The 26,078-nt window shown below is 55.9% G+C and overlaps 2 protein-coding genes across 9 annotated transcripts; both read left to right on the top strand.

The window, feature by feature from the left end:
• Nucleotides 1-3,572: 3,572 nt before the first annotated feature.
• Nucleotides 3,573-18,742, top strand: MIER2 (MIER family member 2). 7 transcript variants are annotated; one of them, XM_068997083.1, is made up of 13 exons: nt 3,573-3,601; nt 7,700-7,787; nt 8,321-8,469; nt 9,159-9,284; nt 9,936-10,059; nt 10,713-10,822; nt 11,405-11,474; nt 12,273-12,424; nt 12,846-12,927; nt 13,021-13,115; nt 13,897-14,024; nt 15,049-15,185; nt 15,829-18,741. In XM_068997083.1, exons 1-13 carry the CDS (start codon nt 3,593-3,595, stop codon nt 16,302-16,304), a joined length of 1,746 nt encoding a protein of 581 aa, XP_068853184.1. In that variant the 5' UTR covers nt 3,573-3,592; the 3' UTR covers nt 16,305-18,741. The 7 variants fall into 7 exon arrangements, with proteins under 7 accessions (XP_068853184.1, XP_068853185.1, XP_068853183.1 ...); XM_068997084.1 differs by having other exon boundaries at nt 12,258-12,424; nt 13,897-14,000; XM_068997082.1 differs by having other exon boundaries at nt 12,258-12,424.
• A 2,113-nt stretch (nt 18,743-20,855) lies between these two features.
• PLPP2 (phospholipid phosphatase 2) lies at nt 20,856-25,231 on the top strand. 2 transcript variants are annotated; one of them, XM_068997165.1, is made up of 6 exons: nt 20,856-20,994; nt 22,756-22,907; nt 23,242-23,519; nt 23,704-23,761; nt 23,873-24,049; nt 24,145-25,231. In XM_068997165.1, exons 1-6 carry the CDS (start codon nt 20,943-20,945, stop codon nt 24,280-24,282), a joined length of 855 nt encoding a protein of 284 aa, XP_068853266.1. In that variant the 5' UTR covers nt 20,856-20,942; the 3' UTR covers nt 24,283-25,231. The 2 variants fall into 2 exon arrangements, with proteins under 2 accessions (XP_068853266.1, XP_068853268.1); XM_068997167.1 differs by lacking the exon at nt 20,856-20,994 and adding an exon at nt 22,022-22,346.
• Nucleotides 25,232-26,078: the final 847 nt, after the last annotated feature.

Below are 26,078 nucleotides of genomic sequence, written 5' to 3'. Positions count from 1 at the left end.
TCCCATGGAAGCCAAGGAGCTGTGGGGAAGCAGCAGGTCAGGGGGACACTGCACCACCTGCCAGCCAGCAGCCGTTGCGTCCCTCGGCAGCAGAGGCTTTGTGTGGCTTTGCTGTCCCCTGGGCTGTACCTCTGGCTGTCACCACTCAGCAGAGCAGGCGAGGGAAAAGGCATTCCTGTCCTCTCGGTGCTTGGCCTTTTTGGAACGCTGACATCCTGAAAGGGTTTGCTATCCCAGGAGTGGTTTATTTGGGCAGCTGTGCCGGAGCAAAGGCTGCAAAACTGCAAACCCTCGGCGTGCCTACTTGAACTGCTGTCAAACCACATCTCCCTGCCCGTATCCTGCAGTGCCAGCTGGGATTTCAGCACATGGGATGACAGCCTGGGCGTTATCTGACTTGCAGGACTCATCCCGAGTGTGCAAGCCCAAGCCTGGACTGAATTTACATCTGTAGATACTGCACCCATTTTTGTGAGCCCCACAGAGACGGTGATATGGTAAGTATTTTGATTGTAAATAAATTAGATTTGTGGGTTGTGACAACTTGAAGTGGAAGGAGGCAGGCTGGGAGGAGAACAGGAGGAGAAGGGAACTACATAGCCATGATGCTCACCTTGACCCAGCCATGCTATCACCTGTCCTTACTGCCTCAGAAAACCTGGAAAAGGCCACTGGAAGCTGTGTTGGGCAGCTGACAGCCACGGTAGATCCTGAGACACCAGCAGAGTTCAGAAGTATAAACACTCATCTGAAAGCCTACACGGGTGCGGTGTTTGCGAGTAGCAGAGCTCCATCTAGCCCCGGTGAGAACTGATGCTTCTCTAAAGCCTCATTCACAGCTGTTTTGTTAAGCCTTGGAGCTGTTCTGTCTCTCAGCAGCCTCAGACGACCGGGAACCCTGAGTTTTTTATAGTCCGAGCTTGTCTGTGCCCTCCTTGGCATCGAGCCCACCCTGCACCCACGGCAGGACACAGCCCCACACAAACCTCCCAGGCAGGGGTCAGTCCTTTACTAATACCGATGCAATTGTTTTCCTATCAGCACTGCTTTTTTAATCCACGTGAACTTTTTTCCTGTCTACAATCTGTTGTGGCTAAACACCCCAGGGCTGAGCTGCACCAAACAAAAAGAATTTGTCATTTGTCTCAGGGCTGCCAAGTTTTTCCAAGAAGCAGAACTGCTTACCAGGCACAGGTGGAGGAGAGGAAGGAGGGCAGGATGTAAGGACACCCTGGTTTTGCAGGCAGATCAACCCCAAATCCAGCCAAAGCCACTTCACCCATCTGGGATTTGTTGTCTCTGTCCACAGAGCAGCAATTGTACCAGGGCTGCTGTGGGAGTGTCCTGACTAATCACTTGCAAACACCTGGAGAGCCTGAACCACTCGGTATTCCACTGCCCTTTGGGCTTTTTTTAATGCTTTTGAAAATCTCGGAATACTGGACGTCAGGCACTAAAATCTCTGATTTAGGATGATGGCTTCAGCGCCAGGGATGGGCGATGTGCTGCCTTCAGAGCCTGGCAGGGCTGCAGGATGTGTGCCTGGTCATTCTGAGGACAGAAATCAGTGTCCCGGGCAGTGGAGGTGTCTCCTGACAGGTGTTTCACTGCTCCCTCGGGGAAGTGCAGCTGCTCGAAGAGACTCAGCCTGGAAGTTGTCACTGCAAGCATTAAATGGAGCAGCAGAAGCCAGCAGGGACAGGGCTCCAAGACAGACCCTCAATAACAAGTGGAGCTCTCCCCAGACCTTAACCCAAAGCCCCAGGCCTTGAGCCAAACCTCAGGCCTTGACTCAAACTCCCCACCTTTCTGTTTTTGTGGTGACAGAACACCCGGATGCACTGCTGGGAGCAAGGCAGAAAGCAGCAGATTTTGCAGTTTTTCTGAAGCTGGAGATGAGGTTACTCTTTTTTTATTGAACAAACAGCATCTGCAAACTGTTAGTCCTTTAAGAAGAGCCAAACAGCTCCCAGCAAGGGAACAAAGGGCTGGTCAAGTGCTCTGGTTCTCAGCTCGAGGGCCACCACCACTTCAGAAGCACTTGATAACACTTTGCTTCCTGAGCTCGGAAGTGTGAGCAAAACCCAGCACGGAACCAACAGCCAGGGTGGAGAGGCTGCTCGCAGAGACCGAGCACGAGGCCTCTGTGGGCACAGCCAGAGGCAGAGCTGGGCACAGGCACTGGCATGAGCTGGATGATGACCCACGGCATCAAATGGTGAGATCTGGTGGCAAATGTCCCTGTGCACCCTGTCACTGCACACCCCAAGGGAAGGGCTGCCCTGGTGGCTCAGCCAGGAGTCCTTGAGGGAATGGGGGGGTCCCTGAGAAGGTGGAGGAGAGCCTGGCAGGGCCATTTGCTGCAGGAATCCCTGGAGATGGGTTCCTTCGTTGTGCTGGAGGATTGTCTCTGGAAGCATGTGGTCATCATCAGTTAAATAGAGTTGAAAAGACCATCAGGCAGCTTCCACAAGTACATTTCTGGGGTTCTTGAGGCACGGCCACAGCAAGGAACGATGAGATAGTGTCTACACCCCAGTTCTTGTGAGGCACAGACCACCCCTGGGCTCCAACCCTTCTTTCCCTCTTCTATGAACTCTAAATGAGATGTGGTGACTTTTTATCAAGGGAGGGCTCATTGAGGTCCCCTGGATTTTTTTTTCCTTGGAGATTCAAGCTTTGTGATCCATGAAGAAGGCTGGGGTTGTGAGCACGGCTTTTCCTGTGACCTGTGTGGTCCTCGGCGTGTCCCCGCGGTCTGGAGGAGCTGGGGACCGTCCCTGGGCCTTTACACCCGCCTGTCCCGGCCGGTGGCCCGAGGGACCCGGCGGGACCGGCCCCGCGCTGCCCGGGCCGCCGCTCTCGGGGGATTTATTTCCTTGCGGGGCTCTGCGGGGCCGGAGCCGCGCGGCCTCACAGCTGCGGTCCCGAGGCGGCTCCGGCAGCGACCGAACGGCCCGGCCGGTACTCGGAGAACGCTGCGGCGGGCACCGGCAGCCCCCACTCCCCTCCCTCCGTGCCGCTCCCCGGGGCCGTTTCCGGGCGGTACCGGCGGAGCACGACAACACCCCCGAACCCGAACCCGGGACCGGGACCGGGACCCGATCCCGACTCCGGGACCTGGACCCGGACCCGATCCCAAACACAACTCCGGGACCCGGGACCCGAACCCCCGATCCCGAACCCGAACCCGAACCCGAACCCGAACCCGACTCCGGGACCCGAACCCCCGAACCCAATCCCGAACCCGATCCCGAACCCGACTCCGGGACCCGAACCCCCGAACCCCCGATCCCGACTCCGGGACCCGAACCCCCGAACCCAATCCCGAACCCGATCCCGAACCCGACTCCGGGACCCGAACCCCCGAACCCCCGATCCCGACTCCGGGACCCGAACCCCCGAACCCAATCCCGAACCCGATCCCGAACCCGACTCCGGGACCCGAACCCCCGAACCCCCGATCCCGACTCCGGGACCCGAACCGCGGCCCCTCAGGCAGCCCGGCCCCGGCCCCGCCCCCGCGCGCCGCAGCCAATCAGCGGCCGCTGCCGCATCCGGGGCCCGCGCCCCCTGCCGCTCGCGCTCGGCCATGGCGGAGGTGAGCGCGGAGCCGCCGCCGGGGTCGCGCCGGGCCTGGAGCCGCTCCCGGCCGGGCGGGGACACCGGGACCCCCGAGCCGCGGCTGCCCCGGGCCGCCCGGGGCCGGCGTCCTGCGGCAGCCGGGTGATGGGGCGGCGCGGGCCGCCGGGGCGGGGGCCCTCGGGCCGAGGGACGCCGAGGCCCTGGGCGGCAACGGGCCGAGGGGCGGGGGCGGGCCGGGGGGTGCCGGGGCCGGGCAGGGGCCGCCGGCGGGGCCGGGCAGGGGAAGGGGCGGGAGCCGGCGGGAGAGCCGGGGCGGGCGGCGCCGGCGAGGGGACCCCGCGGCCTGACCAGCGGCAGAGGGGCCCGGAGAGGCGCGAGAAGGGGCTTCGGGCCGGGGGCTGCGGGCCCGCGGGGTGCAGAGGGCGGGTGCAAAGGCGCGGGGTGGAGCGGACTGGGAGCCCCGGGGCTATGGCCCAGCAGAGCCCGACAGCGGTGTGGGGTCGCTGGAGCCGGGGTCAGGGGTGTGGAACTGTTGGAAGGGGCTCGCAGAGGCTCTCAGGTGAGAGACGGCCTGAGCAGCGGGGGAGCACGGAGGTCAGGATCCTGGGAATGGCAGGGGGCTGGGGAAGGTGGCGGGAACGGTTGGTTAGGGTGGCCTGGATGGTTCTCACCACCTTGCCTAGGGGCCAGAAGGCAAAGGGGGCTGGGTGGGGACTCCTCACTGCCTCTCCAATTGCCAAGTCGTGTTTGCCTTGGTGTCTTGTGCTGAAACATTTCTGCTGTCGCTCCGTCACACTGAGCTGGTGATGCCTTTGCCCATCAAGTCTTGCCATGTCCCTCAAATATCCTTGACCTATTGTAATGGTTGTTGTGACACATGCACGCTTCATTTCTATGGCATGATCCTCATGGTGACCACAACGTGGAACAAGGGCGCTAGGAAGACTTTGGGGTACTCTGTGGCAAGATCTTGGATCCCTGTTGGCTGTGACAGCATCTGTCCAAGGGCAGGGCTTCACTTCCAGGGTATTTCAGTGTTCTGCATGAGGAAGGTACTGCCTGGCCTGTTGGCCCATCCACCACGGTTCAGCCTTTGGTGGAGCACCAAAGCTGTATTCATTTGTGCCAAAGTGTTGTTTGGGCACATTGTTGGGCCAGAGTGCTGCCTTGGCTCTCTGCACTGCTGTGGCTCAGAGAGGTCTGTCCAGGGGACATCCAGGAACTGTCATTGTCTCTTGGGTGAGGTTTGGCTGTGGAGCATCTCTGCTGTGACACTGCACGGGTGTGATGGGGCCCTGATCTTCCTGAGCAGTGCAGAAGGTGGTCTGTGTGTTGTGTCATCTGTTCGTTCTTCGATCTTTCAGAGGCATAACTTGCAGGACAAATCTGTTTCCATCTGTGCTGCTTCCCTCTGGCTACAGCTGGAGTTTGTGGAAAATGGCCCCATGGCCAAGGAGTGTGGACAAGGCAGAGGAAGCAGGAATGCTTCTCGCTGAATCTGAAATATGTGTTAGACTGGCTCAGGAATCTACATTAGTTAATGAAGAGTAACACTGGAAAGGGAAATTTCTCTTCTTTTCCCCTCACTTTTTTGCAAGAGTGGTTTCAGTCTGGAGGGTTTTCTCAGGGGAGACACAACTGGCCTCACAGTGAGAAACACCTTTGTCAGAGCAGAAAGCTCAGACTCTGCCTTTGCTCTTGTTTCCTAAATGATGGCTGAGCTTCATTCCATTTGCTCAAATCCTTGAGTCCACACCTAAGGAGGGAGTGCAGGAGTCATCCAGAAATACAAACATGAGAGTGAGTAGTTGACCAACCTCTGTGTAACTTCTGAGAGGAAAGTTACTCTTAAGCCTGAGCAGCAGAAACTAGCAGGAGGAAAGCGGCGCTGAGGATGGTAAAGTGAGATTAAAGGAATTTAATCTCCCTTTTTGCCCCCCAAGATAAAATGCCTCATGGGCATAGGAGCCAGTTTCCAGCATCACAGTGCACTGTGAGAGTGCACTGGAGTTCCCCACTGCTACCTTTGATGGTGATGGAATCCCTCAGCAGCAGGAAGAGCAGTGACACCCTGGCCCACAGCTGTTCTCTGTGTTTCTGGTGTGTGCCATGCTCTTGCATTTCTGCCTCCTGTGTGGTGTTTGGATTTGAAGTGTCAGGCTGCACCTACCTCACCTTCAGACCAAGTAGCTCCACATCCTGTGGCTCTGGCAAATAGTGCAGTCAGGAATATTCTGTCATCTGTTACGTTTCCAAGCCAGACTTGCCTTTCTCTCCTGTTCCTTTGACTCTCATTTCTGTGGTCTTCTGGATTTGTAAATAATCTGAAGGATTGCTCTGTTACACCCGTGTTTAAATTTGGGCAGGGAGTGGGCCATTTGCTTTGTCTATCACCTGTTTCTTGTTTCCTCAGCCCCAGCACAGAGTGCTGGTTATTCCATGGTGACTCCAGCATTCCCACTTGCTCTGGTGCTCCGTTACTGCTTCGGAGAATTAAACTCCTGATTAGTTATGGAATTGTCACCCTGTTGTAGTGGCCAATCCTCTTACTTTTGGCACCTGGTTATTAATAGGAGATCTCATGGCTCCTGAAGTATTCTTGACGCCTTTTCAAGCCAGCCCATCCATGTCAACAGCTTCAGCTTTTGTTTTCAGAGGCCTTATTGATCCCCAGGCAAGGAGGAGCCATTGATCTACGCATCATTGTCTGAGCCAAGTGAGTTCTGCAGATTGTCCAGGACCCGGAGGGAGTATGGGTAGACCACACCCTTTCTATGAAACCACGGTTGTTTGCTTGGAAGGATTTATCCAAGAGGGTTTTGTACTTGGTCACATTCCAGCAAAACCCAACAGAGGTGCATTGACGCTTTCCCGACTTACAGAGCCATTTCCCGGTATGACCATCCTCAAAATGGACTCTGTCCCCTTCTCCTTTCATCATCCTGTAACTTCTCCCTTCTCTTTTTGTGTGCACAGTTGTAGGGCTCTGTCTGGAGCCAGAGTGGTCTCAGTGGGGGTTATCTTGGGGGATGGTGGACTGGAGGCATCTTCTTCATTGTTCTGGAATTTCCAGTCTGTGTGTTGATAGTTGAAGGCACTAACTCAGAACCCACACTCTGTGGTGGCTTTTTTTTGGTGAATACTTTGCTTTGTTGTTAGAGGATAGATTTTGATGTGAAGCTATACTGTGTTTTCTTAAATAAGTTGTAAGAGGCTCATACTGGAAACACTGTAAATGTCCCAACTCCCACTGAATAAGTGAGGAGTGATGGTGCACAGCTGAGATTGTTGCTGGCTGAGGATCCTACAGAGATGTCACTGGGGACTGGGGGACTGACACTGGGATTTTCTTTTGCAGTCAGGTGCTCTCAGTCACCCAAAAGCTTTGGTTGTTTACCTGTTTGCTCCCTGCCTAGGCTAAACTTGATTAACAGCATTTCCATGCACAGCAGCCCGAGGAGCAGCAGATGTTCTGTCTGGGTTGTTTTCTTCAGCCCATGCTGCTGCCTGAACTTGTGACCGAGCACCAAATGCCACCCTGCACGTGCCTGTTCTCGGGCTCTGCCTGGCTCAGCCTCTCCCACCTTGCCTGTGCCATTTGTGGTCCTCCCAGACTCCTTCTCTGCCTGCTCAGCTGTTCCTCTGCTCGTGCCCCTGAGCTCCTGAGTGCAGTGAGGCATCAGGGAGAAGCCAGGGTGTTGTGGCTGGCTGCTCCTTGAAGGGTCAGCCCCTAAAAATGCTGTGCTCGGACACGATGTGTGTGTTTAGAATAACAGCTGAAGGTCCAGGTCCTTCTTTCAAGTGAAGATGTAAACCACAAAGGTCTGAGGTCTTAAACTGTTGGGGGGAGAAGTAGTGAGTAGAGTGCTGGAGGTAAAATAGATGGAATGGAAACACATGGACTGAGGGGAAGGCGAGGAGGCCAGGAAAAACAGCTCAATACACCCGATGAGCTCTTTTGAACAGCTCGGTTCCTGACACTGCCCTGTGGGCATTTGGGTAACTTTTGCTTTGAACTTAAATGAGTTGCATTTGGTGGTGGGGTGAAGTGGGTGGAGGGATGTCCTGTTTTTAAGGAGAGCTGTCTCAGCCATGTTCTTCTCTTTTCCTGAAGGCCTCTGTTGGCCGGCAGAGCCCGAGGGTGGTCGCATACCCAGCCCGTGGCCTATGTCCTGGAGAGCCCGCCCTTCAAAGCGCAGCAGGTACCTCAAGGCTCAGATCCCTCTGTTTCTTGGTCTAGTTCCCAGAGGACACAAAGTTACTGTGATCACTTCCCTTCTCCTTGCAACATCTCCTGAGCCTGTTGGTTGATTCCCATGCTGTTTGACAGAGGAGGAAAGGCTTAAAGATGCCAAAGCTCCTACAGGTGTCCATTTGCACATCCTTGAGTAAGGGGTGATTACCCTAAAAATGCCCCCAGGTGAAGGAAAGGCTGCAGTGTGTTCACACAGTTGTGACACCAGCGGATCCAGTGAGGAGAGACACACAAATACTCAGACAACCTTCAGATTCAGCTTCCAGTCAGTTATGGGACTTAAATGTGGATAGAACTGGGCTTTGTGCTGATGAAGTGACTGCTGCCAGTTGTGTTCCCTGTCCCTCTCTGTTCTGCCTAATCTCTTCCTCTGGCTTATCATGTCTGCACACACACAAGAAGGGATCATCCCTGGCTTTGTTGCATCTCAGGATTTGATCCGTGGTGGTGCTAGTATCCAACTTCTTCTGATCCCTGCAGTTGTGTCAATGGGCTCAGCTGATCATCGACTGAACCTGGCAGAGATCCTTTCCCAGAACTACGGTGTGAGGGAAGAAAGGGAGGAAGATGATACTCAGGAGAAGCAGAAATCTTTAGAAGAGCTGGAGAAGAGTTTCAGTGCCTCTCAGGTAAAGGCAGCAGGGGAGGGGAAGTGAAATTACCTGCTGGATTTGCTTGTGTGCTGTGTGAAGCCCTGACTTGAGCAGGGTTCAGGTCACCCAACGATGAGTCAAGTTTGCATTTGGGTTGGAAGGAATGGTTTTGAGAACAGATGACCAGTGGATTTTGGAGCCTTCCTCTGCCAAGTAGCCCCTCTGGCAGGTGATCTTGGCTCTCCTTGTTGAAGAATCACCAGCTTTTGGGGGTGATGGCCAGTGTTTCACAAAGATGAGCCAACGTGGTGCTGCTGTGGGTGGTCTCACAGAGACCTTAGTGGAACACAAACTGCTCTTGGTGACAGAGAGTGTCACTTCAGGCCAGGCACTACACTGATACAGGGATTTGTTCCTCCCCTTCCTCTACTTAAATACAGTAGTGCTTTCTGGCATCTTTCACCAGTTTGAAATCTAGAACAAAAGATAAATGTATTTTAAAAATGCCCTAGACTATATTGCTTTGGGCTGAAAGTTCCTGGCTTTTCCATACCTTTGAGAGGGACAGGATACAGTGGGTCCCAACAGTGTCACCTGAGGCTGCTCAGAGCCCCCAGAAGAGCAGAGCTGCCCTGACTGCCTCTGCCTGTCCATGTTCATGCAGCTGGTGTGGTGCTCTTGTGGTTGTTCTCTTCCTGATGCAGCTTTGTCCTCCTCTTGCTCAGAGCAGTGAAATGCCATTTGAGGAGCTGCTCGCACTGTATGGCTATGAGGCATCTGATCCCATCTCGGAGCAGGACAGTGAGAGCAATGACATCACTCCCAACCTCCCTGATATGACTCTGGATAAGGTGAGAGCAGCTCTCTGCCTGGGTGTCTGCATAGGCTGTCGAGGTTACCCCCGTTTCAGAGGGGTTTGATCGATGCCAAGGGAAGGTACCTGCCTAGTTCTGGTGTCCCAGTGAGGAACACCAGGTGCAGAAACATGAGTGTAAAGTGTTTAGAGGAGAAGGGAGAAAGGATACCTGTTTCAAAATGTAAAAACTCTGCATGGAACTTTGGTTACAAGTATTTGCACATCGATGAGGGTGTGTGAAGAGCCAGGGAAAGTTTGTATCTTCCCAGCTGAAGCTGTGGCTCCTCCTGTTCTAGCAAAATTCTTTAGAAAGTGGGGGGTTTTGGGGGGTTGGGGTTTTCCTCTTTCAGGATCTTTGAGTTACTTGCTGTGAGTGGAGCTCTACAGAAAGGGCTGCTTGCTCATACTCTCTGTCTTCCATAGGAAGCCACTCATGACACTTGTTAAAGTGCTTCTAGGGAAAATAGTCTGGGTGTGGTGGGAGTGTGAGAGAGAGAATCTGTCTTTGGACAAGCTGTGGGAGGGTGAAGAGATCTGTGGATGCGGCCGCTGTTGACCAGAAATGCTTTTACTCTAGGCCTCACTCCCCCTCATATATTTTTTTTTAATTTAAAAATATTTTTCACTTTCTTGTTGTTGTTAAAAGGAACAAATAGCGAAGGATTTGCTTTCAGGGGAAGAAGAGGAGGAGACACAATCTTCAGCTGACGATCTGACTCCATCCGTCACGTCCCACGATGCATCGGACTTATTCCCAAACCAGCCTGGCTGTATGTGTCACTAGTTCCTAAGTAGTTGCTGTTCACTTTTACATATGATGTGCAGGGGAGGGTGAGAATGGCTTTCTTAATTTTGTCAGTCTCCTGACATCAGATTTTCCACTTTTCCTCCTGGGGACTGTCTGCGTGGCAGAGGCATTACCGGGCTTTGGGTAGGACAGGACAGAGCGTTGATGAGCAGTGGGATGATGGAAGAATTGTCTTGAGCTGTAGCTCAGAATACTGAGAAAGTGGGAATTGTTTTGCTGCCTGCTGTAATGGCAAGTCTGAAAGATCAGTACCTCATCTGACATTGCTACAAGTGAATAAATTCAGTAGTAGTAGTGGAGAGGTGTATTGTGGCAGTTCCTAAATACTGAAATATGTGGGAAGCTGAAGCACGTGACAGGGACTCTGCATGAAGTGATGTTATTGCTTCTGCTGTCTTGTAAAATTAAGGAGGCTGAGCTCCCCAGGTTGGCCATCCATGTGGCAAGTGTGCAAATTCTGTTATTTCAAGTGAGAAAATTAAAATACAGGTAAGTTGTCCCTTGTAGACCATGCCGAAAGGGACTTTAGGACAGAAAATGAAGGGAAGAAGAGGGAGCATAAAGGAATAATAAAAAAAAAATTCGTAACTACAGATCTTTTCCTTTCCCACAAAGCAAACAACTTCCTTGCTGATGAAGACAAAGAGCCATGTTCATCTCCATGTGCTTCCTCCATGGCAGAGGATTCAGAGGTGGATTCCATTCCATCCAACGAGTGTAAGAAGGTAAATGACCTGAGTGCATTGGGAAGGGGACTCCTGAGTTGAAAGCATGACACCAAAGCACTATGATATCTCCCCAGCTGGCTTGATGCCTTGTATTTTGTGGGTGGCAGTGGCAGATGTGGGTTGCAAGAGGGGTTTTTAATACAATCTCGAAATTATCTTCTGCTTCAGGTATGGGAAGTCTGTTGTGCCTTGGTAAATTAAATCTTCAACCCTATAAAGGTGAAATGCAGCAGGATTTACTGAGGGGAAACCATCTTTCTAAACAGGAGTAGGCTTCCAAATTCATCCTGACTGTGAAGGCTGCAGGAGAAACCTCTGCATTGCTTTATCTCCAGCCTTAGCTTTTTTCCATAGATCTTTTACAGTAAAACTATGTAAATGCTGAGGGTCCCCACAGTATCATCTGGTTCATAGTAAATCTTCTTCAAATAGTCAGGGTTCACTAGAAATAGTAGTGACAGAGGGAGCTACCAGTAAATAAATCAGCCTTGTAGTGGTGTAGTCCCTAAATCATGAAGTACAGCCTGCGTGGAGCATTTCCCATTTCAATCTTCTCACCTCTTTGTCGTGGGATTTCAGGAGATCATGGTTGGACCTCAGTACCAGGCCACTGTTCCCATCCTCCGCTTAAACAGGCACAGGCAAAAAGGTAAGGCAGCCTCTTCTTTGTGCCTAGTTTGGGTGTAGGGCTGCTGGCAGGGGGATTTGATGGGCTCTGGATCACCAGTCCTGCTCTGTGTATCCAGAAGGCTTGGCAGCTTTCAGTGACATCCAGATGTACTGACTTAGATGAGCCTGATTTAATCGGGCTGGGAACACAGGTACGGAACTGGTGAAGCTCAGGGAGAACTGGGTTGGTGTGACAGGTTTGCAGGAGGGGGTCTCAGCTGTAGCCAAAGAGAAGGAATACCCATCTGGGGATGCTCTGATTTATTCTCTCTGACATCTTCCTTAAGTAGTGAGTTAGTGGCATTCAGTGCTTCCTGGAGATTATCTGGTTTTGATTTTGGGATGTCTGCAGAGTAGACAGAGGTGCCTTGATTTGCAGATTGTGTCCAATAATGAGTGCAGTATGAGTGCCAGCTTGTTGAGCTTCTGGACAAGAAAGCTAAAAGGGTCTTTAGTTGCCAGGATTAATTAATCAAAGCGGTAATTTTTGAGAATGTGATGACAAAAACTTTGTCAGCCAACCTTTCTGAAACAATGGAAACAAGCTGAGCCTGTGCCAAGGGCCCTAAAAGAGATATAAAGAGCTTATCTGCCTCCAAAATCAGGAGGGAAAATGCAGTGCCTTGAGAGATGGTTGTCATCTCTAGTGCCGGGTTGGAGTACCAAGCAAAGATTTCCTCCTTCCTCTGTCTTCCCCATGCATGTCCATGCAGACCACTTCTCAAAAAGCAGCAGAATTCTCTGTTTGATTATCTTATTTCAGTGCTTTTTCTGTTAGCCTATGAGAATGAAGATCAGCTGCTTTGGGACCCGAACATCCTCCCTGAGAGGGAGGTGGAAGAGTTCCTGTACCGCGCTGTGAAGCGGCAGTGGGACGAGCTGTCCGGCAGCAGCCTGCCAGAGGGAGAGGTGGTCAAGGACAATGAGCAGGTGAGCTTAGGGACTCCTGCAGCCCACACAGACCCACGTGGTGCTGGCCCAACAGTGCCACGTTCCCTGCAGAGGTCAGAATGAGGTCAAACTCCAGTGATCCTCATGGATAAGTGAGGGTGCGGTCACCCTCTCTGTTGGGAAGACTGGAAAAGTCAGCAGATTAACCATTTCAGAGCAGCTGTGATTCCTCCAAGCTAGCCAGGTTAGAATCTGGTGGAACTACATTTGTCCAGTCCCAGGGTTTGTAATCCAGTCCCTTAAAAAGGGGGATAATCTCTGCTGGTGGTCAAGCTGGGGTTAGCAGCAAGGTGGCTCCTGGGAAATAGAAGTTTTACAAGACAAACGTGAGTCATGAGCAGGCTGGTTTGTGGTGTGTTGCTCAGGTACATGCTGTGAGTGATTGCTTTCTGTTTCCCAGGCTTTGTATGAGCTGGTGAAATGCAACTTCAATGCAGAAGAGGCACTGCGGAGGTTACGGTTCAACGTGAAGGTTATCAGAGGTGAGGACTCCCCTTATTTCGGTTCATCAGGGCACGTGGAACTCTTTCAAGATTCTGCACATCTCCTCCAACTCCTCTTTCTTTCTGCTGCAGATGAGCTTTGTGCCTGGAGCGAGGAAGAATGTAGAAATTTTGAACATGGCTTTAGAGTCCATGGGAAAAACTTTCACCTTATCCAAGCAAACAAGGTAAGGCTGCTCCCCCCAGGTCAGGAGCAGGGGAAGGAGGCAGTGACTGGGCACCAGAGGTGTGCTTTGGGCCTCGGCTGACACAGGGAGTTCAGGATGGCCGAGTTCCAGTCCCAGGCTTTGTGTTGACTCATGCCAGCAGGTGATGGGCTGTTCACTGCCCTGCTCTGCCTTATTTTCCAGGTGGGAGAAGTCACAAACACCACTGACCTGCATGAGTGATGTCAGTTAATTACTGATTAGCCCTTTCTGGAGTCTCAAAAGTTCTTTCCAAACTCTCAGCCCTTGCAGTACTTCTGTGAATGAGTGAGTTGAGCATGTGGATGTTTCGTAAAGTCCCCTGGGGTCCTCTAGAATGGCAGGTGCTGTTGTAGGGAGAGCTGGGCCCCGGGACATGCTGCTGTGCTGGGAGTTGGCAGAACCAGAGAGTCCAGTTCTACCACTGGTTAATTGTAGGCATGTTGACGCTGGCCAGTGACAATGGATGCAGGTTTGCTCTCTCTGCTAAGTGTGCTGCTGCTGGAAGCGCAGGAAAGTCCTGCACGAGTGTGTGTGACCCACATGGGTCTGTGACAACAGCTGTGTGCTGTGGGGAGTTCTTTCTCTGGCCACCTCGGAAACCTCAGTACGTGCTTCTGTTCTGCAGCAATGTGTCCATAGCCATGTAAATCACTGTAATGCACTTTAATTTTCTGTGCTGGTTAAATGGGAAAATAGCTCCTTGCTCCAGGAGATGCACCTGGATGGGGGTGGCTGTCCTGACTGGGGTGTTTCTCCTCAGGTCCGCACCCGGTCGGTGGGCGAGTGCGTGGAGTATTACTACATGTGGAAAAAATCAGAGCGCTATGACTACTTCACTCAGCAGACTCGTCTAGGAAGGAAGAAGTACGTCCTCCACCCTGGAGCCACGTGCGTGGAATATTCTCACACTAAAATTAGTAATATTAACCTCCCAGTGAAGATTCCTGCTGCAAAGCACCTCCGCTTAACAGACTGCGCTTTCTTCTCCAGAAGGTTTCTCGAGTGGGAGGATGGAGGGATGCACGGGGTGTTCTCAGAGCACAAACACAAAGTTGGCGTGGGGAGGGAAGATAAAAGAACTGTTTGCTTGGATGTGGGCTTTCTTGTCCTTTCCTGTGTGTTGAAAATAGTTTTTGTTTCAGACAAACGCATCCACAAAAGACTGGGGACAGGGATTCAGAGCTGATTTTGGTGAAAGAACTCAGTTTGATGAGGTTTTGGGAAGGGAGCTTTTTAAATTCAAAAATGCACTTATTTTTGGTGGTTTGGAACCTGAATTAATTTCCTTATGAGGGAAATTCTTCCCTTTGAAATGTATGCTAATTACAGAAGGTACTTTTCAAAATACACCCTTTCAAAAAGGTTGAAACGGAAATCTCTTAATAGGTCAGAATGAAATATTGAAACTGAATCAATTAAAAGCATCGGATGAAGGCTTAGATTTTTTTTTTTTTTTTTAATTCTGATGCAAGACAGGAAAATACCTGAAATCTTAAATCTTCCCAGGGTGGGAAAATGTTTTCTGTCACTTGCTCTTTGCTGGCACACTAAGGACCCACCGCAGTCATTCCATGAAGCTGGGTGTTCCCTGGGCATTTGACCATGTATTTATTTCCCTTTGGAATGGGCTGGGGCTCATAGAACTGGGGGCAGAGCTCTTTAGGAAGCTGGAGAGCCCATTTGGGTTTATCATGGGCTGGTCTCAGCCACACTGTACTACCTGAGGTCACCTCCTCATGGCAGAGTCTGAACCAGGCTCTGCAGAGCAAGGAGGGGTGGACATTCATTCTGGTGATGTCTCTACAGTCCCATTGCTTTATTTGTTGATGGGTTTTAATCCCAGTCACCTTTTCTCCTGCCTGCATCTCTCTGCTTAGCAGGTAGTGGCAAGGCTCTTTATCTCTCTCCACAGGGATTTCACCGACAATGACCTGGATGGGGTTGAAGTGGAAAACACGAATCGTTCTCGGAGCTCCCCACCAATTCCCTCTGCAGCTGGCTGCCTGGATGCTCACTTTGGTCAAGATCAGATAGCAATTGAGAGCACAGGTAATTCCTTTTTGTCTGTCTGCTGTGGGGTTTTGGTGTGAGCAGAAGAGTCTTGTCTGTCTCTGCATTGATCAGAGGTGACTATAAAATGGTTGTTCCTGTGTTGGGTTTGGAGGGGTGGCCTAGGTCATTCCCAAAACAAAAGGATTATGCACTGGGCACCTGAGTGAGCTGCTTCCAAAGCACTGACACAGGCAGCTCCTCCAGACGCCCCAGAAATCAGGTGCAAGCTGCTTTCACACAGAGCTGGCTGTGAGAAGATTCGCAGGGAGCCCAGCATGGGTCCATTCCTTCACTGTCCTACTGCAGATGAAGGCTTTGTGCGGGCAGCTCCCAGGAGTTGTTGGCACGAGGGGATAGGATTTAGGGTTTGGCTTATCTTACAGTGTGTCTGGGAGGTTTCCTTTAATTTCCATAGAAACACTGATGGCCTCCCATCTGCTGTCGGCATCTTGCCTTTCCTCGGTACGCGCTGGCGGGGATCTTGGTTGCTGTAATAAAGAAACACTTGTGCCATCAAACAAACGCTGTTGGGACTAGGTGGGACTGACCTGGGTGTTTGGGCGTTGTGGACTCACTGTGGCTTTCTGTCCCTTGCTGTGTCCCCCTCTCTCTTCCCCCCTGGCTGTGCCCACCTGAGCAGAGCCCCTGAGCGTGGAGAGCACGGCCTGCAGCCTGGGCAGCATCAGCGAGTCGGGGCAGGGCTACGAGTGCAGCACTCCCTCGGAGACAAACTGCTCCTTTGACCCCACGGAGGAGACGTCCTCGGGCGCTGTCCCTGCGCCCTGCCCACGCCACACTGTCACCCCCTCTGAGCCGGAGCTCTTTGCTTTGCCGCCCGCGGGACCAGGACTGGCAGAGAAGCAGGAGACGTTGCAGAACTCTGGTGAGACAATAACCATGGACTTCACTCTCCCTGCAGACATTAACGAGGGGTTGCCTTTAATTGCTGGCCCTGTGGATTCGGACAGAGACCCTGAGGCAGTGGTGGCCCCTGCGCAAGTGTCCTTATCGGTCACAGATTTCGGTCTCATTGGCATCGGAGATGTAAATACTTTCCTGACTGCTCATCAGGCTTGCCCAGCACCTGTGGCTCGGTCAGAGCCTCTGTCACAGTGAGAGTCTCCAGTCACAAATTTGTCACAGACCCAGCAAGGACTTTGACCTGACTGAGTGAAATTCTGGAACTTCCGCTGTCCTGTAGGGACAGTTTGGAGCTGTTGGTCGGAATCCGTCTTTCCATCCTCCTTGATCCAAGGCTACAGTGAAACCAAACACCTTTCTGCTCCAGTGTATCCTGACACAATCGTGCAAAGTGGTGGCTGGCTTTCCTGAGTGGGGAGGTCCATCACGCCCCTCCTACGCTGACCATGTGTCACCCCAGGTGATGCCGGTCTGCTCAGAGAGTCCCTGCCTCGGGACAGGGGACGTGTCCCTTGGCCCCAGCGGGACAGTCTGAGGGCAGAGGTGCTTTGAGAAGAGGGATGTGTCGCCATCATGGTGAGGGTGCAGTTTGGGGGTCCGAGAGCTTGGGAGGGCTGCAGGGCAGTTTCCTTGCAGAGACGGGCACGGCGATGCCAAGGGAGGCTGACGAGTCTTGGCCCTTCTCCCACGGGCAGCGTGTTGCAGTCAGAGCCGCTCACCCCGTCCTTCTCCCAGCAGCCATGGGTCATGACAGGCGGGCACACAGCTGCTGCCACCTCCAGCAGCCACGTGTTCCCGACTCTCCAGCAGCTGCAGGTGGGACATGGCCTGGCCCAGCCCTTGGGCAGAAGTGTCAGGTCTTGGAAAGGGATGCTGCGTGGTGCAGCAGCATCATGTGCACTCGAGTCCTTCTCACCTTCCCATGCAGTGCTGGGCCAGGGAGAACTTCTGTGGGGAGTAACAGGAATTTCTAGACCCACAGAGTGATGCTGGCCCAGAGCTGTGGTGCTGCTGCTAATGCTGCTGGCAGAGAATGACCTGATCTTCACCGAGCCGCTATGCGAGTGGATAAAATGCAGGTGAAAACATGTCTTAACTTCCCAGTTTGTTCCAACAATTTGTCAGCAGAGGGAGGAGGTTGCTTAGCTCCTAGGATGCCTGGGATAGCACAGTCCCAGGCAGGGGAGCACAGTATCCCTGGGCATTCCTGCTTCACACCATCCCTGGGCATCCCTGCCCCTCCCTGTGTCACAAAACAGGCTGTTTTGAGAGGGAGGTGTGTCTTTTCTGCCCTGTCCAGGGAGGTGCCAGGTGCTGTGCAGAGCCACGGGGGCCTGTCCTTGGGTGTGCTGGAGTCCAAAGCTGCTTCACTTCCCAGGTGTGTTCCAGGTCTGGGATTGGCCACTGGCTCAACGTGTTCTCATTCCCCCTTTTCCATGCAGGTAATGCTCTCCACTCCCCTGCTGAGCAAGGCTCTGGTGCAGACAGTCCTTTCCTACAGCTGTATTCTGCAGCTGGGAAGGGGCTTGGGTTGAGGGTTTTTGCTTGCTTTGGTAGGGGCCTTGGAGCTGTCGTTGTGCACTTGGCTCTGCTGCCAGTGGATCTGGCAGGTACCCAAACCAAAGAGCCTGCATCCTCCTTTTACCTGGCCCTGGGAAGTTGTGCTCAGCCCTGCAGCAGGAGCACGGAGACAGCATCAAACAGCCCCATGGGATGTCAGGATTAGACCTTGTCACATCCCCTAAGCCCCAGAGCTGGTTTGTGTGCTTTAACAGGGGTTTGCTTCAGTCCCCAGCACTCTGCTGGGAGATGCTGAGCCCCAGGCACGTGCAGCTGCCTTCACCTGGTGTGGCTTTGTCAGCCAGATGTGGTGGGCAGAGGCCTCCCCCTGCAGCTGCTCCCAGCTGCTGGGAACAGAAAGCAAACACGAGTGCCCACTCCATAGTGGAACTGCCCAGGCTGTGATTCCCAGGAAGCTCCTTGGCTGAAGGGAGAAGAGGAGGCAGGGTGAGAGCACAGGCAGCCCTCCCAGGGAGGGCCAGGCCTTGGCATCTCCTCCATCGGCTGAGAACATTCTTAGTTTTCCTGAAACCATTTTTTCTTTTGGTTTATTTCAAGCCCTAGTGAAAGGAGAGGGGAGCTAGCTGAGGCAGAAATCTCTTTATGTCCTTCAGTGTTGTTTACAGATTTGCATGGGGTCTTTCAACATGAGTGCGGCGCTTTTTCAACATAACTTTGAGGGAGAGGGGTGAAAAAGGCTGGGACAGGGAGGGGGAGTCACTGGGGGAGGAGGTTTGGTTCTTTGTTTTTTTTGTTGGGGTTTTCTTTTTCCTTCTTACAAAGCACATTCACTTTGAGCCGCTCCCGATGCTGGACTCTTTTCTCCCTTGCCCCCCAGCCCTACACTGTGAAGTGACACTGCCTTGAAGACCCCTCACCGTTATTTATTTAATTAAAAACCTAATTTGAAAGTGAGCCACAAGTCTGTCTTCTTTTTGGAGGCCAAGATACAACAGTCCAGTGTGTAATGATGGCAGAAGCAAGAATAGGGGTTCCTGCCTCTGCTGTTAATCCTCTCCTGCTCTCCACGAGTGCTCTCCTCCAAACGGGGTGGGATTCCCTGTGCCAGGGTGGCCATCCCAGCCTAGGAGGAGGCCCAGAGTTCTCTCTTCCCGTGCTGCAGGTGGAGGCAGCCGTTTGTTCCTCTTACAGGTGTCCCAAGTCCTCTAAAACTCTGGTAGCCTGTGGCAGGTCTGGGGCGGTGGAAGGCAGGGGTGCATCCAAACTTCAACCAGAAGAAGCTCCTGGGGGCAAGAGGAATGTTCCTGCTGCAACTACCTTGTGTTTCCCCACCACAAAGCTTCTCTGATCCATCACAAACTCCTTAAATTCTCGTCTCCTGCTTGTGCCCAGCTCTGGCTGCCTGCCCGGGGCCTTGGGGGCTCCAGCTGTGCAGCCCCCCAGCTCTGCCCCGCAGAGGTGGGTACGAGGGTGGGCACAGCCCAGGGAAGGAGGGACGCAAGCGAGTTCCCCACTTCCTTCGAGGCGCCGAGGAGCAGCGGGAAGCGCGGGTCTGCTTGAAGCCTTCGGGTGGGACGGCGCTCCCTCCCTCGTCGCATCCTTTGACACGAAACGATGGTTTCGGCCCTGTGTGACCCTAGCGCTGTTTCCGAGGCGGTGAGAGCAGCAGAACCGAATCCCCCGGGCTCTGCAGGGGAAGGGTCCAGGACGGACTCCGCAGCCCCCCCGGGCTCCGGGGGAGGGTCCGGGTCGGGCTCCGCCGCCCCCCGGCTGCAGCTGCGGCGCTCGGACGGCAGAGGGCGACACAGCGCCGCGCCCGGGGCCCGCCCGCGCCCCCCGGACCCGCGCCCGGAGCCGCCGGACCCACCCCGGGCTCGCCGCGTTCCGCCCGCGACACCTCCGGGCTGGGCCGGGCCGGACGGCACCGCCCGGCAGCCTCGGGCCCGCGGGGGCAAAGTCCTGCGGCGGCCTCGCTGCTGCCGTGAGGCGCTTCCCCCTGCGCGCTCCAGCGGAGCCCCACGCTGCCACATCTGTGTCCCCACGGTGGCCCACACCCAGGACTGCTGGGGGCTGTGATGAGGAGGGGGGATTTATCAGCGGTGAGAGAGATCGTGATAATCTTCACATCCCCTCCGGGACACAGTCTGGGCATCCTCCCAGCTCTCCTGCCTCGAGCGTCTCATCTGTTTGGTTGGGGTCTCTGCAGGCAGCATGCGTGGGGCAAATCCTGCTCCAGCGGTGTGCCAGGGCCGCCATGGCACTGGAGGGCAGAAGGAAGCTGCGCTGGGGCGCATCAGGGCAGGGGAAAGCTGGCCCGTGGTTCTGTCCCTCTCCTGAAACTCCAGGGCAGCCCGAGAGCGTTTCCAGCTCTCTTGGCTTCCCACAAACAGCCTTGACATTCTCCACAGGCCACTCGCGCTGCACTTCAGCCACCCGCAGTTATCAGCCATGTGTGGTTTCTCTTTTTTTTGTTTCCTTCCCCAGACATCCGGCATGGCGCAAACAGCCGGGATGCGACTGTCCCTGCTCCCACCAGGGAATTGCTGTGGGACCTGTGCTCCAACCTTTGCTCCTGTCCCCATTCTGGGTTTCAGCATGTCCGCAAACCCAGCAGGAAGCACCGGGAGCCTGTTCTGCTCTCAGGACGTCTGAGGCTCAGGAAACACAGCCCAGTGTCTCAGCGGGTAAATCAGCTCCTGTCTCATCCTGTGTGTCCACACTGGTGTCTGCTGCATCCACAGGATCCTGGGCGTCCCTCCTTCCCCTCAGAAACGCATCTCACCACAGAGACAGCCCCACCACTGCTCTCCACAAGCCCCCAGCAGAGCAGCAAGCACGTTTCAGAGACTGAATTTTCCTTTTTTCCCTTTTTTTTTTTTTTTTCCCTCGGGACGTAGTCCCGAGGCGAGTGGGACTCAGGCGGCTCCCAAAGTGGCCTCGCTCCCTTTCTTCTCCCCCTTCCCCTTGGCGCAGCGACTGGAGGGAGCCGAGCCGAGGCGGGGAGAGCGGCCAGGCGGGGTGGGCATCGGGAGGCTCGGGAGGGCCGGAGCCGAGGACGCCGGAGCGGGGCCCGAGGAAGCGGCGGGGGGCGAGTGGGGTCTGGGTCCAGAGAGGTTCGTGCCCCGCCGCGCCCCACACCTGCCCCGACCCTGCCACCCCCGCCCCGCCCCGCTCCGGCCCGGCCCTGGGCGGGGGCACCGGCTGCCGCTCCGCCCCGCCCCGCCCGCCCGGACTTTACCTCCCGGCCGGGCCCGCGCCGTTCCGGGCCATGTGAGCCGCGGGGCCGGGCCGCGGGGCCGCACCGGCTGCGGGATGGAGCGCAGGAAGGTCTTCGTGGCGCTCGACGTGCTCTGCCTGGCGGTCGGTGAGGGCTCGGTACCGGCGCCCCCGCCGCGGGCGGCTCCGGAGCGTCTCCGCGTCCCTCCGGTGCCCTCGGTGGGGCCGCGCCCTGGGCTGGGGCCAGGTCCGCGGGAGGTACCGTGGGCCCGCGATCCCGCCGCGCGTCTGCCCGCTCTGGCCCGTGGCCGGTGCCGCCGGGCCGGGGGCAGGGCGGGAGGCACCTGCCCGGCCGCTGTCCCGGGGCTCCGGGCCTCCGCCGAGAGCCACCGGCGGTGGGGGCGGGCGGGCACAGGCTCCTGCCCCAGCCCTACGAGGCTCCGTCGGGTGTCCGGGTTCCCGGGGCCGTTCTCTGTTCCGGGAACGGTCCCGTGGAGGGGCGGGGGCCCGGTCCGTCCCGGGCCGGGACGCTGCGGGAGGGTCCCTCGGCTCGGGCGGCACCGGGACGCTTCCTCCGCCGCCGCCCTGGCCGCCTGCCCGCCGCCGAGCCCGGCGCTCCGCGGGCGAACAGAGCGGGGCCGGGGGCTCCGCAGCTCCGAGCGAGTGGGTTCGGGGCGCCCCTTCTAGGACCCCCTCGCCCCCCCCCCCGCCCCCCCGGTGCGGGTAAATGTTTCTAAAACTGCCGCAAGGAAGTAACGAATTAAGACGGACTAAAAATAAAGGCCCCGATCGGGATCGCGGCTGGAGCTTCCCTGGCTGCGGGGCGGGGGGGCCGGGTCCCGGTGCAGCTCGGACCGCGTTTCCCTCCTGTGGGCCGGTGCTTTATATTTTTAGGGGAGCTTTTTTTGGAGGATGAAATTATCCAGAAAGAAAATTGGTGTCTAATTTGAGCTGAAAATGGACGTCTGAGGTGTGCGGGGAGGAGGCGGAGGGACTGGGGCCGGTTCTCTGCCCCCGGCAGCGCGGCGGGGGTGGCGGGGCAGCCCCCGGTGCTTCATCGCCGCACTCCCTCCCGCTCGCTCGGTGAGCGCAGGAGGCGGCGGGACCCCCGGGGCGGAGAGGCGGGGACGGGCGGGGACAAAGGTGCGGGCTCCCGGGAGACGGAGGAACAAGGGGAGGCGGAAACCGCCGGGAAAGGCGGAACTGGGAGAGGAGCCCAAGCTAAGGTGGCCTCCGGGGAGGGGGGGCCGCTTCCCTGAGGAGCGTCCTGGGACTCGTTCGTGGCTGTTCCTGAGCAGGGATGGAGCAGGGGCAGGGGGCCCCACGCCAGCGGCGGGCTGGCACGGCTGCTGTGCGGCGCAGAGACCCCCAAACCCCTCTGGATCTCGGGGCCGGTTCTGCCCCGGGGGAGCTCGCAGCATCTCCCAGCACTGGCTCTCCTGGACCTGCTGTGAGGGCTCTGCTGGCACCATCTGGGGGCCCTTCCCTGCCCTACAACAGGTTTGCAAGATGCCTGTGCTCATTAAGTTTATGAGCTCTGTCTTCCTAGGCCGAAAGACTGGGCAGTGTGAGGAGAGGGCACAAGATTGGGCCCTGCCACTGTTGTGCCTGGGGCAGCCATAGAGGCTCTGTGGGTGCCCGTTTGTGGCTGTCTCATGTGGTATCTGGGTGCTGCAGGCATCTGTGAGCTCTGATAGGGCCCTATCGCTGTCAGGGCAGTGCACTGGTGGGTTCAAGTCCTCCTGCCCTGGGTACAGGTGGCTCAGGACTTCATCGCTGGAGGGGATCCCTCCCTGGCATCGGGGAGCAGAGACTTAGGGACAGGAGATGGGGACACGGTGTGATGCTGTGTACAGGTGTGGAGCCTGCTGGCTGCTGTCCCCAGTCCTCACCTCTCTCTGCCTTGCAGCATCTCTGCCCTTCATCATCCTGACTCTGGTGAACTCCCCATACAAGCGAGGCTTCTACTGCAACGATGACTCCATCCGCTACCCCTACAAGGCAGACACCATCACCCATGGCCTCATGGCTGGGGTCACCATCAGCTGCACTGTTATCATTGTAAGGAACTGCCACCTCCTTTCCTTCAGGGCAGAGTCATGCTGACATGTTGTATCTAGAAGCTGGGGCCCAGCACAGCCACCTCCAGAGCCCTGGAAGGGCAACAACACCCTCAGCTTGAGCCCCGCTCTGCTTGGGGTCAGGAGCTCTCACCAGAGTAGCGAGACCCATGCCCCACGGGGCTGGTTCCCTGCAGGGAGGGGGAGAGGCCCCATGAGCTCCTGTGGCAGGTGGATGCCAGGGGCTCCTCTACCACAGAGCCAGAGCATCCTGCACCCCTGGAGAGCTGCTCAGCAGCCCCTGACCCTCAGCTTTTCCCCCCTGGTCTCTGCAGATCTCATCGGGGGAGGCATACCTGGTCTACACCGAACGCCTCTACTCCAAGTCAGAGTTCAACAATTACCTGGCTGCCCTCTACAAGGTGGTTGGGACCTTTCTCTTTGGAGGGGCCATCAGCCAGTCCCTGACTGACCTGGCCAAATATATGATCGGCCGTCTCCGGCCAAACTTCCTGGCTGTCTGCAATCCTGACTGGTCCAAGGTGAACTGCTCCATCTATGTGCAGCTGGAGAATGTCTGCCAGGGAGAGAGCAGGAACATCACCGAGTCCAGGTGAGCCATGGTGCCACAGGATGTGCCTCTCCCACCTGCCCAGCAGTGCTGGGCTCACAGTGATAGCCCCAGATGGGTATTGAGGCTCTCCTGTTGCAGGGCAGAGCCTGTGGTGTGGTTAGGGGTCTTGTGGGGACCAGCTGGGAGCTCGCTCATGGCTTGACCCATCCCTTTTGCCACACAGACTGTCCTTCTACTCGGGACACTCTTCCTTTGGGATGTACTGCATGATGTTCCTGGCGGTAAGTGCCGTGCCACAGGAAGCCCACGCAGGTCCCATGCCCCAAGCACCCTGTCACTGGGCTGGCTGGTGACCCCTGCCCTGAGTGATTTCTCCCTTCTTTGCTGCCCAGCTCTACGTGCAGGCCCGGCTGGTGGGGAAGTGGGCCCGGTTGCTGCGTCCCACCATCCAATTCTTCCTCATCGCCTTCGCCATCTACGTGGGCTACACCAGGGTGTCCGACTACAAGCACCACTGGAGTGACGTGCTGGTGGGGCTGCTGCAGGGGGCTCTCATTGCTGTCCTCATTGTGAGTGTCCCCTGTGCAGCCTGGTGCTCGGCTGGGCTCCTGCTTGGCCTTGACAGAAGGGTCCCCAAATCCTCTTTCCCGTTGCTCTTTTCCAGGTCCACTACGTCTCTGACTTCTTCAAGCACCGTCCCCCGCGGCAGTGTGAGGAGAAGGACCTGGAGCGCAAGCCCAGCCTGCCCCTCACCCTGAGCGACCCCGACCACAATCACTACAGCTACCGGGGTGCCCCGTGAACCCGGATTGCAGGCCTGCCCCTTGCCGTGCTCCTGGCTCCGGGGACAGGGACGCTGGCTCTGTATTAACTGTTGGCTCCACGGCTCTGGTGCCTCTGGCTGTCACAAGTGGGACAGCCCTGCCTGTTCCCACTCCCACAGTGCCACAGCACCTGGCTCCCCGTGCCTGTGGTGCTGCCGTGCTTGCCAGTACCTGGTGATGCCAGCACCCTGCCTGTGGGAAGGGGATGTCCTCACCCCCGTGCATCTGTGTCACACCCCAAGGCTGCTGTCCCAGCCCTCTGTGTGGAGGAAGGGAGGGAGGGGAGGGTGGCTCATGGGGGTGGATTTATTGGGCTGGCAAAGCACACTGAGCGAAGAGCAAACTCCTTGGGAAGTCTGAGATTGCCTGGGCCGAGTGTGTGTTGTCCCTGTCAAATTATCCAGCCTTACAAGTACAAATCCTCACAGGCACAGAGGGAGGGGGACAGCTGCTGGGCTAGCTATACTTTTTTGGAAAGGATTAAAGCAATCCAGAGCTCTTCTCTGCTCCATTGATTACCTTTAAGAGCAGTCCTGCCTGCCAGCAGCTGCTGTGAGCAAAGGGTGCCTGGGCAGGCTTTTCTCTGGCAGTGCCCAATTCCGCAGTGCTGGGAGCCAGAGCTGTTTGCCCCCCGCCTGCTTCACGCCTGGCTTGGGCAAGGGGATGCTCCAGTGTTTGTCCCTCCTGCAGCTTCAGCTGATGCTTTAGGGTGTGTGTGGGGGGGTAGGGAGACATTTACTGTGGTAAAGGAAAATAAATGGGGATGTGGAGCTGTCCAAATGTCCTGGGAAGGTGGGGGGAATCGGTACAGAGCAGTCCCATCACTGACATGCAGCTGCTTCCAGCACTGGAGTGCTGTGGGTCTCTTTTTAAAATACATGCATTTTAATTATGATGTTGTTTTTAAATTAGATCATCCTTAAAGAATGTCTGTGTCAGGCCTGTTCTCTTATTTCATGGATGCTCCTGGCCTTGGAATGGATGGGCTTAAGTGTTTGGGGTTTCCTTTTCCTGGGGAAAGGTGTCTGAAGCCCCTCATCAGCTGTAGGCAGGTGCTGTCAGGGCTGCTAAGCCATTCTCCCAGTTGCACTGGGAAAGCTGGGCATGCCCAGGGCTGCTGGGAGCAGCAGCATCCTCGAGCCAGGTGCTCCTTGCCTGTGATTCCTGTGAGGTGTCGCATTCACAGGGGTTGTGCTTTGGCTGGGCAGCCCTTTGAGCTGAAGAAGAGACGTGACCGGCATGGGGCTCCAAGACCCGTCCCAGCCAGGTCCATCCTGGTACTGCCTTTGCCCTGATCCAGGAGCCTCCTGCACTCCCCAGCATCACAGCCCTGCTCTGCGAGGGAGGAGGGAAGGCAGGGAGAGGCTCTTGGAAAAAGTGACGCTTTGTGCCTGCAGCTCCCTCGGCTGCTCCGGCAGCTGGGGCAGAGGGAAGGCAGGGAGCTGAGAGCCTTGGAACAGCTGACCCGCGTCTCTCTGCTGCCCACGGGCTGTGGTGGGGACCGGTGACAGGGTCAGGCTGGGCAGCCTGGGGGCACAAGACCCTTCTAACTGCTGGGAAGAAATGAGGGACACCGGGAGGCAGCACCCTGGAAACCTGAGGGTCTCCCCAGTCTCTTTGGGGGTGGGATGGCCAGTCCTGGGGTCAGCTCTTGGCCACGCTCAGTGAGTGCATCTCCTCTGTCCTGCTGGGAACAGCAGGAAGCCCCGGGCTGGCTGTGTGGTGTTGATGTGCTTGTGCAGTGTGGGTGACTCCAGTCTAGACAAGCCCTGAT

This window comes from Aphelocoma coerulescens, chromosome 28 (assembly GCF_041296385.1).
Source record: "Aphelocoma coerulescens isolate FSJ_1873_10779 chromosome 28, UR_Acoe_1.0, whole genome shotgun sequence".
Taxonomy (NCBI): domain Eukaryota; kingdom Metazoa; phylum Chordata; class Aves; order Passeriformes; family Corvidae; genus Aphelocoma; species Aphelocoma coerulescens.
Note: the sequence above shows the minus strand (reverse complement) of the source record. Positions and strands in the feature narration are given on the sequence as shown.

Bases quoted from the DNA above. Each gene is read 5' to 3' on its own strand.
- PLPP2 (XM_068997165.1), top strand. From the start codon at position 20,943: ATGGAGCGCAGGAAGGTCTTCGTGGCGCTCGACGTGCTCTGCCTGGCG. The intron at 20,995-22,755 runs GTGAGGGCTCGG...TCTGCCTTGCAG, and splicing joins CGTGCTCTGCCTGGCGGTCG to CATCTCTGCCCTTCATCATC. The intron at 24,050-24,144 runs GTGAGTGTCCCC...GCTCTTTTCCAG, and splicing joins CTCTCATTGCTGTCCTCATT to GTCCACTACGTCTCTGACTT.
- MIER2 (XM_068997081.1), top strand. The intron at 7,788-8,320 runs GTACCTCAAGGC...TGATCCCTGCAG, and splicing joins CGCCCTTCAAAGCGCAGCAG to TTGTGTCAATGGGCTCAGCT. The intron at 10,823-11,404 runs GTAAATGACCTG...GTGGGATTTCAG, and splicing joins CATCCAACGAGTGTAAGAAG to GAGATCATGGTTGGACCTCA.